Source organism: Helianthus annuus, chromosome 8 (assembly GCF_002127325.2).
Source record: "Helianthus annuus cultivar XRQ/B chromosome 8, HanXRQr2.0-SUNRISE, whole genome shotgun sequence".
NCBI classification, from domain to species: Eukaryota; Viridiplantae; Streptophyta; class Magnoliopsida; order Asterales; family Asteraceae; genus Helianthus; species Helianthus annuus.
Genome location: NC_035440.2, coordinates 83,627,263 through 83,639,582, shown reverse-complemented (window position 1 = coordinate 83,639,582; position 12,320 = coordinate 83,627,263). Strand labels below are relative to the sequence as shown.

The 12,320-nt window shown below is 33.8% G+C and overlaps 1 protein-coding gene across 1 annotated transcript; it reads right to left on the bottom strand.

Annotated features, from left to right (window-relative positions):
• Nucleotides 1–8,717: 8,717 nt before the first annotated feature.
• Nucleotides 8,718–11,785, bottom strand: LOC110873226 (cytochrome P450 71A1). Its single transcript, XM_022122160.2, is given in 2 exon segments — nucleotides 8,718–9,394; nucleotides 10,383–11,785. Coding segments are annotated over 2 exon segments (1,602 nt in total). The 5' UTR covers nucleotides 11,379–11,785; the 3' UTR covers nucleotides 8,718–8,788.
• Nucleotides 11,786–12,320: the final 535 nt, after the last annotated feature.

Sequence of the window (12,320 nt, the reverse complement as noted above, 5' to 3'; positions counted from 1 at the left end):
TAACTCAAACAAAGTTGAATGTATTTGTCATCGACTTGATGATACTAATGTTGATTTGAGATGTTAAGCAATTTTTCATTAGTCGTGGTAGTAGTAGTTGTGTTTAGGGGTGAGCAAATTAATCACCATAACCGATAACCGAACCATAACCGACACCGAACCACTAATAACCGATAACCAATATAACCAACGGTTATGGTTATGAAACTTTGTATAACCGCTCAATCGGTTATGGTTATGGTTATGAAGCTTTGGTTAACCGATATAACCGAAACCGAACCGAACTTGTAATGTTAACTTTATATAATGGATTTGTGTTTTACAAAACCATATAGAGGGTTTTTACTAAGATAAAAGTATCTTAGTAACAAAAAGATCTTGATGTAGATGCCATTTATTTTGATAAAGAACTAAGGTGTTATGGCCATAAGTTTTTTTTTTGTTTGAGAATTACCTTATTAAAAAGAACCCAAAATCGGTAGTTTAACCAAAAAGTTTAGTCTCTTTATCTTATAAAATAGGCTCAAGCTAACTTCAAATCGTGCACAACCCTATTTATTTCAAACCTTGCTTGGTTACTTAACCGAAATTAACCAAAACCGAACCATAACCGACTTCATAACCGATTAACCGTAACCGAAGTTTGGTTATGGTTATGGTTACCAAAACTCCATAACCGAACTAGCGGTTATGGTTATGGTAATAGTAAAACCCGAACCAAACCGACCCATGCACACCCCTAGTTGTGTTGGTGGTGGTGGTAGTGGTAGTGGTGGTAACAATAAGAGTAAATTACAAAAATCGTCCTTTATGTTCTACTAATTGCAAACTGTGTCCTTTGTCTTTAATAAGTACAGTAAACGTATTCTATGTTTACAAACCCTTGCACGTTATGTCCTTTGACCCTAACTCAGTTAATTTTCATAGTTAAGTCTGACCAATTGGATCCCACATAGGGGTACTTTAGTCATTTTACCTTAAATATTAAAATAAATAATCATAAAAAAGAGGCAGGATTTAGAGAAAACGCCTATAAGTGTGAAAATGGTGAGAACGCCCCTCATCCGTTGGATCAAAACAATCTATGGATTAGATTGGCGCGATGGCGTTTTGGTAAATATATTCAACTTTCGAACATCGACGCGCTTCATTAAGTGCAAAAAGGTAAATGTGCATCTACAAAACCCATCAAAACGCAACCAAAACATATATACTTCCCAGAGAAACCTCCCCAATTCCAATGAAAAACGCCAAAACCCTAGAAAACGCGAAACCACAATACTATGGCGTCTAAAGATCAAACAAGATCCAGAGGCAAAAAACAGAGTGAGTTAACTTCGATTTACATTATGCTAGTTTTATGATGTTTTTGGTGTTTTAATTTTATCAATAAATGTGCAGTTTCTATGGGTGTGGAATCCAAAGAGTCACCTGCTCCAAAACGCCAAAGAACCGACGAGCAACGAAAGAAGACAACAAAACATGGTACAAATGGTTACTTTTTATGTGATTTATTAAGTCGGAAACGCCAACAATTTTATAATGTTTGTTTGTAAAACTCCATATAAAAGGCAGAACTGAGTATCTGTGAAGATGTGTTGTTAAACACCATATATCATGTAATATACTTTGATAGTTTGTTACTAAACGCTAATACATGTATCATTTATATAATATTGTTTGACTGTATGAGAACGCCATTTTACATATATCATTTGTGTTACTAAACGACATATATCATTGTGATTGTCTTATTAAACGCCATATATCATTTGTGTTATTAAACACCATGTATCATTTGTGTTATTAAACACCATGTATCATTTTTGTTACTAACTGTGAGTTTGTGAATGTGTTAAACGCCATGTAAAAGTTATGTGTGGAAAATGTTTGTGCGAACGCCATGAAAAACTAAAACGCCATGGGAAATGTTTTTGTTTTTAACTACACGCCAAAAAATCCTCCACGCCACAAATGAGAAATGGTGTATGAGAAGCATTGGAAAAAAAAATAAAAAGACAAAAAGCCCCTTCGCCTTAATTATATCGTGCGCCACGTGTTCATCCAGGATCCGTTCTCACCGTTTTCACACTTCCAACCATTTTCTCCTGATCCTGTTTCTTATAAAAAATAATAAATACATTAATTGTGTTTAAAAAAGATTATACATTTGTTCATATATACACACATAATTCTCTCTCCGTATCACAATTCTATCTCTCTCTCTAACTTCCCTTCCACCCCCACCTACTCCCACCAGCCACCACCACAATCACTATCACCAACACCCACATGCCACCACACCCCACCTGCAACCACCAACACCACTATCCACCTGCGACCATCCCAACCTACTCCCACCGGCCACTACCACCATCACCACCACCCACCTGCCACCACCACCCCACCTGTAACCACCATCCACCTGCCACCACAATAACCTCGAAAACCCCTTAAATCCGAAAACCTACCATGAAAACCCCTCAAATCCACCACCGTAACCAGCATCAAACGATCCTGACACCTCAAATCCGAAAACCCACCATGAAAAACCCCTCAAACTCGGTTGCCTAGAACTCCTCCTATGATTCGCCATACAAGAAACCCTAGCTCCAACCTTAAACGATCCTGACACCATCAACGGCGTCGTTTCAGCCACCACTTTAGTCTCTGTCGTGTAAAATTCCAAATCCGTCATCATCGGAAACCTTCTCCATCACTTGGATCTGAACTGAATCTCATATCAATAGTTTGAAATCGAATGCTTTATAAACCGCCAGGGTTTCTGAAACATATAAAGTGTAGGAGATGTGTATGTATAGATATGGATATAGATTCAGAATGTCACGTCACTGAGTGTGTGTGTGTGTGTCAACTAGGTGAAGATTCAGAATGTCACTGAGTGTGTGTGTGTGTGTCAACTAGGTGAAGAATGGAGTGGAATGGTGGTGAGGCATGGTGGGGGATGGCGGTGGTGTGCCAGGTGGTAGCGACGGAGCGGATAAAGAGATAGGTAGAGAGGGTTAGGTTTGTGAGGATGTGATAATTTCTTTTAAAAGATAATTGTTTAGTATATTAATTTTATGATTATTTATTTTAGTATTTAGGGTAAAATGACCAAAATACCCTTATGTGGGGTCCACTTGGTTAGATTTAACCATGAAAGCTAACTGAGTTAGAGCTAAATGACATAACGTGCAAGGATTTGAAAACATCGAGTATGTTTTTTGTATTTGTTGAAGATAAAGGACATGGTTTGAAATCTAGTGTCAACATAAAGGATGATTTTTGTAATTTACTCTAATAATAATAATCGTTTAGAAAGTATGTTTATTTAAAATAAATATTTTTTCTGTTAGTCTTTTGATCACAGTTTTTAGTAATAAATCAACCAAATAAATATACCGGATGTAGATTGCTCATGTTGTAGGGTTAATAAAATCTAGATTAAATTGTAAGATTTAACATGTGTATTTCTATATTATAGGAATTAAAACTTAATATTTATTAAAATTAATTTAAAAGATAAATGTAGAAGAGTGATTCTGATTTTGACATGTTACATTTGTAACAACCTTTTCAATTTATCAAGATTTTAAAAATAAAATACACATTTTAATGCTAAAATGTGACTTTACAAAAACTTGACATACTAAGATTCCCATATGTTTACAACATTTCAAAAACATATTTATAAGTGTTTACATAATTCACTTATAACTAAACAAATCAAGGTTTGACGCGGAAGCTTCATTTAACGTGTGTTCGGTTCTTGCTCGTCGCTTGATCTTCACCCGGGACTCTCGACATTCACCTATGATCAAAACCAACTTAGAAGTCAGTTTTGATAGTTAAATAACAAGTACAACAAGGTAATTGGGTCAAATAATCAAAATAAACAAGAATTTCAAGAATTTAGTCTGTCGCCGTGCGCGACGGCAAACCCTTCTGGCCGTGGCGCGATGCCACGGCCTCATTTTGACAGAATCTTTGCATCAGTTGCTGCATATTCTCAGCCAAGCTTGATTTTATGAAAACGAGCTAACTCTTTCGTTATTGATCCGATTTACACGATTCTTTTTCCTACGTGATCGTAATTTAATTCTCCATCACATGGAGTTAAAATCCGACATCCGGATTAAATAAATTTGAGATTTTTAAGCCTTCGACTTATTATCTTTTTACTAATTTTTGACCCGTCTATGTGTTTATCAAACAAACATGTTTGTTCGACCCCCCATTTTCACGAACCCTTTATTTCCAACATTGTCTATCATATAAGGTTCCAGTCACGGGTTCCTACGCATTATTTACCCATTTTACTTATAATCTTACTTTGACCCATTAAGGGTATTTATGTCCTTTTAAGCATAAATCACACCCATTTCTCGTATGCCTCATAATTTCAACCATTCATATTGATTGGTCTTCCACCACAACTATGATTGTGGTGGATTTAAAGTAATAGACTATTTATTCCGAGTTTTTACCTCTCAAATGTGGTGTTTTACGGCAAGACACATTTCGGGCATTCAACCCTTGAAAGTTTATGCATTCAAATTTTATACGCATCTAAGGATTATAAAATCATAATAATAATTTCTAAACAACCTCTAAAGGTTGTTTTACCCGGTTTACCCATCAAGGGCTTTATGGTCATTTTTAATCCTTCATTTTTTTTTGCGATGAAAGACTTCACTAAATATTCAACCTTACTTGCACTTTTAACTATAAAGTCATATAAGCGTACCTGGCCCGGGTCAACAAATAAACCCAATTTATACCTCGCTTTAATTATCACACAATCTATGGCGACGCAATTATCTGATTTGCTAATCGCTCCTGTTAACATAAGACTTGACAACCACATTAGTCGATATTGTCAAATGGTGTTATCACCACCATTCGACCCGTTTAGCCTATATGCCGAACGTTACCTATTTAATCAAAAACATGGTTTTTGATTTCCAATTCATACATCCATCCCATCCCGGATTTTATTACCAAATCCTTTTTCTCTTAAATCCTTTCCTCACAAATTCAACCCATTTCGGCTTACGCCATGGGTATCCTTTTAACTTCGATTTACATTAGTCAACACTTGACTAATTTCTATTTTTACCCTTTTCCTCATTGTTAGATTACACTACAAGATATTCTTAACGGAAATCCGTATTTTTGATGTTATCGTTATCGCATTTATAACGTATAAAATAAACAAGTATTCTACATAAGTGTGTAAGTTTCACTTACCTCGCATCCCGAATATGCTTTTCTTCTCGTGCTTGATTCGTTTGACCGCTTCTTTCCCAAGCCTCCACCTAGCTCGTTAGGCGTCAAACTATTGTCAACATTTACAAGGTGGTTAGACTAGTCATTAACAATCGTGACCATTCCACCCTACTTATTCTCTATGTGGAAACTACCATTCGACTTCATCATTGGTTAGATTAACTTATCAAAAGTTAATTACTTTCAATCACACTGTTTACACAATTGAGTCTAATTCAACATGATGTTTAGAACCCTTGTCACTTCATATTACGCATAGTTGCAATATCATTCAAATATGCGTTTCACCCCAAATTTCAACACTTTAGTTCTCATTTAGGCATTTTAACAAACACCTAATGTGCATAATTTGACATATTTACTAACTAGTTCATAACTAGTTATTTTCACCAAGATTTACATCAAAAATCAAATCTCTATGTCTAGTGTTCATGAATTACATCTAGAACTTATATCATAACATCAATATTCATCAATTTAACATTCTAATCTGAGTGTTCATCATATTATCATAAAACCCACTTAACACATAATAGGGTAATTATCAAATCCCTAGTTTTGACAACAATTCATCAAGTTTTCAACTAGGGTTTGTTTCTAAACGAAAATTTCATCACAATAACACTCATAGATTCAACATTCATTCCAGAATTTCGATTATGATTGTTCATCATAATCTCAAAGTATCACCAAATCATAAAATTCAACATACCTTGTGATCCCCATGACTAGGTGATCATTTATATGTGTTCATGCATTGATTTGGGGTTTGAATTGAGCTTCAATTTGTTGATTTTGTGATGAACTAGGGTTTACTCCATGGGGAGCTCTGCTCCTGATCGTATACACGCACACACACATTAGTGTGTGTGTAGTGTTTTGTTTTTAATAAATAAGTTTCGAATCTTCCATTTTTAGCCCCTCTAGTTTGTAACTTTATAAAAAGGGTTATTACCCATGTTTTCTTCATTGTTTTATGACACCTTTTTAACTAGGTTAATATTCCTAGCTACTTGGTGAATTCGGGAAAATTATGACTTGATTTAATTTAAGTCCCCTTAATTTGGGCCTCTTATAAACTCATTTCCTTAAAAGCTTTTATTCACGTTGTAGTTAATATTAGGATTATTTATTTATATCCTAATATTTACCGGGTTACTTTTACCACTAACGGTACTTTACCCGTCTTTTAGTATTAACGGGGTTTGATTACCAAACCCGTTTTCAGGGTGTTACAACATTTTATGGAATAATCTATTTTTAATAAGGATAAGGATTAAAAAGTATTATAATAAAATATAAGATAAATTTTTAATGTTGAATAAGAGAATGTCACATGACATTTAGCGAAACCCTTTATTAAAAGTTAGATTATGGATATGTTTGAAAGATAAATTGAGTTCTTTTGTAAATAAGGGATAGGTTGAGTAATATATATTTAAGTTGACTAATAACTTTTGTTAAGATAAATTGAGTTTTTTGAAAGATAAATTGAGTTCAAATATATATTTTAGTTGACTAATAGCTTTTATTAGATTGAATATGGTAAACCATCTCATAAAATCTATGTTTACTTGAAATAACTTTTTAATTTATAATGATACTTTTGAACTTAACCTTAAAAACAAAAACACTTTTGTAAAACTTTTTTATATTATATTTATAATGATAATGATATATTTGATTAAATTATATCCAAGATAGATTTGCAAAACAAATAACTAATACATATTATTTGCAAAACCAATGATTTTGAAGGGTGTATATATATATCCAAATATGTTTTGTGGCTAATAATAGAAAAATAATTAAGAAACTTTCTAAGATTTGATTACTAAGCACTTTAAAAGCTGAGTTGGGTATTGATTACTATGAGTAAGAGATTGCAAGACTATGAGATAATTATCAAATACACCTACTTGTATTATTGTGCTAATGTTTTGGCTTGTGCAATTAAATATTCTTTTGTAGGTCCAACACTTACAGAACATTTTAAAAAGTCAATATATTATAAAAAATTATCTGAAATCATGAATCTTGTTAGAGTTAGTGTTTTAAGGGCGCTCTCTATAGTATAAAATCAAATCCTACGACGATTTCAAATAATGGTACGTGTTAACACCATATTATCCCTTAAAGAAAATTGTTTTTAATCAAAACTGAATTTTTATTATATTTTAAGTCGGGTTAATATTAACTTCAAATATATATTTAAGTTGACTAATAGCTTTTGTTAGATTAGGTATGTTAAACCATATCATAAAATCTACGCTTACTTCAAATAAACCTTACCAAAAAGAAATATTTTTGTAAAACTTTTTTATATTATATTTATAATGATAATGATATTTTTGAATTAAATTATATCAAATATTAACGAAGATTACCATAAGCCGGCACACAATCCTTACTTACGGATTTGATTTGCAAAACAAATAGCTAATACATATGTTTTGTGGCTAAATTTGCAAAACAAATGATTTTGAAGCGTATATATATCCAAATATGTTTTGTGGCTAATAATATAAAAATAGTTATCAAACTTCCTAAGAATTGATTACTAAGCACTTTAAAAGCGGATTAGGTATTGATTTCTATGAGCAAGAGATTTCAAGCTTGTGGGATGATTATGAAGTACACTTACTTGTCTTATTGTGCTATGCAGACAAACAATTTTCATTATTCAACATGTGTAATATATACGAGACAACAAACTGGTGTCCTTATAGGATGTTTTAAAAATTATATATTATTAAAAATTAATAGAAATCTTGAATATTTTTTTAGAATCGGTGTTGAAGGGGCTAACCCTAGATCAAGGGTGTTCAAAATTCGATTCAGATTCGAAAAATTCAAAATTTGACTCAATTCGATTTGATTATCAAGAATTTAAATTCGATTCAATTCGACTTTGACCCAATAAATTCGTTATGAATTTATAATTTTAGATTTGATTCAAGTCAAAAATTCGTATTCAAATTTAAACTATACATATTTATCTATTATATTTATATATAATACACATAGATAACTTTAATTTGGGCCATAGTATAAATTAATATGTAAATTGAATCTAAATCCTAAAATAACTCACTACTAAGCCTAAATAGTCCATAAGAAATTTATATATTTTAAATGAATTTGAATTGAAACAAATTTATTCGAATTTATCTAAATTCGAATTGATGTTTTAATTCAAATATGAATTCGAATCGAATTGACCATTTTTCTAATCAAATTCAAATTCAAGCAAAAAACGTCATTCCAAAGTTTTAAGTTGAGTAATTTGAAAATCGTTATTCGATTCAATAAATACCCTTACCCTAGATTATTGAAACTGGTTATTAATATGAGTACTTGAGATAACCATAGTGACATATTAATAGAAAATAAAGTTGCAATAGAAAATAAAGTTGCCATCGTATTTATTATTATTTTATTTTATTATTTCATTTTAACAATGACATTACACGCAAAACGGATGCAAAGATGACAATCATGGATAGCTAACAACAAGTTTAAGGGCATTTTTCTTGTGAAGAACAAATCCGGGAGCCGTCAATGTGTCAATGTCCTCTCTCTTAATCCCATTAGGCAAGCTCCACTCGAACACGTAGATAAGATTCGAAAGGATCAATTCCAATGTTGTAGCTCCAAGTAACATGCCAGGGCACCCTCTTCGACCTGACCCAAACGGGATGAACTTGAAGTCCGAACCATTGTAATCGATACTACTTCTCATAAACCTTTCTGGCTCAAACTCATTAGGGTTTTCCCAACTATTAGGGTCACGGCCAATGGCCCACACATTTACATAAACCAAAGTCTTTTTTGGAATCGTGTACCCGGCTAAAACACATTTATCATTGGTTTCATGTGGTATCAAAAGAGGTCCAACCGGGTATAATCTGAGTGATTCTTTTATTACTGCCTTTAGATAATCGAGTTTTTGTAGGTCATCCTCATCAACATTCCCTTTGTTTCCAACAACATTTCTTACCTCTTGTTGAACCTTTTTCAAAGCTTTTGGATTCTTAATGAGCATAGCCATAGCCCAAACAACGGTTGACGCAACTGTCTCGGTACCTGCCAAAAAAATATCCTGCCAAATAGTGTTTGTGAGTGTGACTAAATGCTAAGGGTATAAACAAGTCAAGCCGCTATTTATCATTGGTTTCACTCGATATCACCATGCTAAAATGCTAAATGATGTGTTAAACAAGCTGGAGCCTAAAAATAAGATTGTTTAAAAAATAAGCATGAGCCCAAAATGCATGATCGAGCTCGGGTAGACTCAAGAGCCTAATATACTAATGCATTTTTTGTTTTATAAATATTAATATCATGTGTACTACTATATATAAATACTGACAAAATAACTAAATTATATATATATATATATATATATATATATATATATATAGGATTAGGGTAAAATAAAAACTCTTACAAGTTGTGAGAACTTAGAGAAATCGGCCTTACGAAAGTTTTTTCAAAACTTTTTTTACCAAAAATCTTAAAAAATCAGCTTTTCCAAAAAAAATGTTTTTGTTGATTTACATCACCCGTAGAAAATGTTTACAGGTGGTGTAAATGTTGGAGTTTTTTACAACAAGTGTAAAGGACCGAAAAACGTCACTTCAAAGTTTTTTTACAGCCGTGTTTGTAGCATCTTAATCTAGGTGTGTGCATAAAATGGGGGAAATACTCACATGGAAAGTCGGAGTTCTCTAAGTTCTTACAACTCTTAGGAGTTTTCACTTGATTCAAATCCTATATATATATATAAATATAGCTATAAAGGTAGATAAATGAATTAACTACTAATTAACGAGGTAGGCCTGAGAGCTTGAGCTTGAAAAAATATGCATAAGCTGAGTACGAGCTTTAAAAATATAGATCAGGCTTACATAAGTCTAACGAGTTGCTCAGGCTCGACTTGAGCTTGAAAAAATATGCACAGGCTGAGTACAAGCTTTAGAAATATAAATCAAGCTTTTGTAAGTCTAACGAGCTGTTCAGGCTCGACTTGACTCATTGACACTACTACATGCTAAAATGTATTGTATTCTTTAAATCATTAACCCTACCATAAGTATTGCTTTGATGTGGTCGAAAGTGAGACCAAATGAACACGAATCATCCTTCTTAAGCCGAAGTAAGATGTCCACAATATCATCTTGCAGTTTGGGTCCTTTGGGATTCAAATGCTTGTCAACAAGATCTTGGTAAAACACATCCATATCGTTGAAGTTCTTCTCTAGCCTAGCCATGCTTCCATTTAGATGATCAAGCCACCCCATCAATGGGAAATGATCCCGAAAATAGAAGTTAACCAACACCGCTTGACACTCCAAAAGAAGCTCATGGAATCGGCTCATTTCCTATCCTTGCCTCAAACCATAAGCGACTCTACAAATAATTGTACTTGTAAGAGTCATTATAGTCTCGTTTAAATTAACCACTACTTCAGGTGAACCTGGAGTAGTGATTTGAGATATTATCCTTTTGATCGTGAGGAAAACTTCTTCCTCACGATCAAAACGAAAAGATTGCACCTTTTTCGACGTGAACAAATGAAGGGTGCAAATCTTTCTCATTTCTCGCCAATATTCATTATAAGGGGTCAAAACCAAACCCTTGTAGCCATAAGTGATCTTTTGCTGCCCCGTGAATACCGGCCTACTACAAAAGATCGCATCGTTTGTTTTCAGGACTTCTTTTGCCATTTGTGCTGAAGAAACAACCACCACTTTGACCCGACCAAGCCGTAAGGACATGAGTGGACCGTAGCGTTTTGATAGTTGCCATAGGTGGTCGGAAAGGTGGTTGGTGTGTAGTTGGTGCAAGTTTCCGATTATAGGAAGGCCTGAAGGGCCTGGTGGAAGATTTGATCTAAAGCTTTTAAATTTAGCAAGGATGGACACTAGGATTAGCGCCAGGACTGATGATATAATTATCACAAACTCAACCATTTTTACATTCATATGAAAATTACGTTCATATGAAAACTTTGGTCCTAACTTATATAATGGAGGTGGTCCTAATTTACATGAGACGCTGCTTCTTTTTGAAAAGTCATCCATGTACGTCTTATTTTGTGTCGTTCATTAATGTGATAGCTACAATATATAATTATCTCGTGGGGAACAATATATAATTATCTCGTGGGGAAAATTACCAAAATGGCCAAAGACCAAAATGACTTGCGAAAATAGCCAGCTCATGCCCCCTAGGAACAGGGTATCATGTGTGGGATGAGTCTTTCAAGTGAGGCATCACAATTTTATGTACTTATAATTTATAACTAAGCTTGAGCCTACTCGGGCTAGCCAAGTGAATTTAGGTTCGGGAGCATTTATTTGTCACACCCCGAAATATCAGAGCTGGCGTGACTGGACCGGTATCTTCATTGCACAGCGGAAGCAAAAAGCTAAGACTTCTAAACAATGAACGCCCGCTAAGTACTCGAAATCCCGTGGGTTCTTCTATTCCAACCGTTCCGTAGTTTTGAAAAATGCAACCTGAGAAAGAACATGCGAAAAAGTCAACATAAAGTTGAGCGAGTTCATAGTTTGTTTTAAAAAGATTTAAAATAAATCTTTTTGATAACCGGTTTTAAAGTTGTTGAGAAAATATAGTAAAATTATTTTCTTGGCATGATATATGAAAAACTGTGAGTCTAGCCCACAATAGTCTTTGTGCATTTCACGAGAGATAATGGGCCGAGCCCAAACGAACCTTTGTAAGCAGGATCAGCGCGTCCTCTTACTTAGGTATAATTTGAAAAACGTTACCAAAGTTTGTAAATCCATGTATTTGTGAGTTTACATCAAATGAATCTTAAAAACATTTGAAAGTTCAGTTTATAAGTAGGTATGTAATGCGTCTATGAACATGTTGATCATTAATGTGTAGCTAAGACATTAATATGTGTGCCGACATAGGAAGCACTCAACCCGGTAGACGATTTAAGTGTCGATTCACTTCGACTGGGACACAAAAGCACTCTAAGTGGCCGCACATGG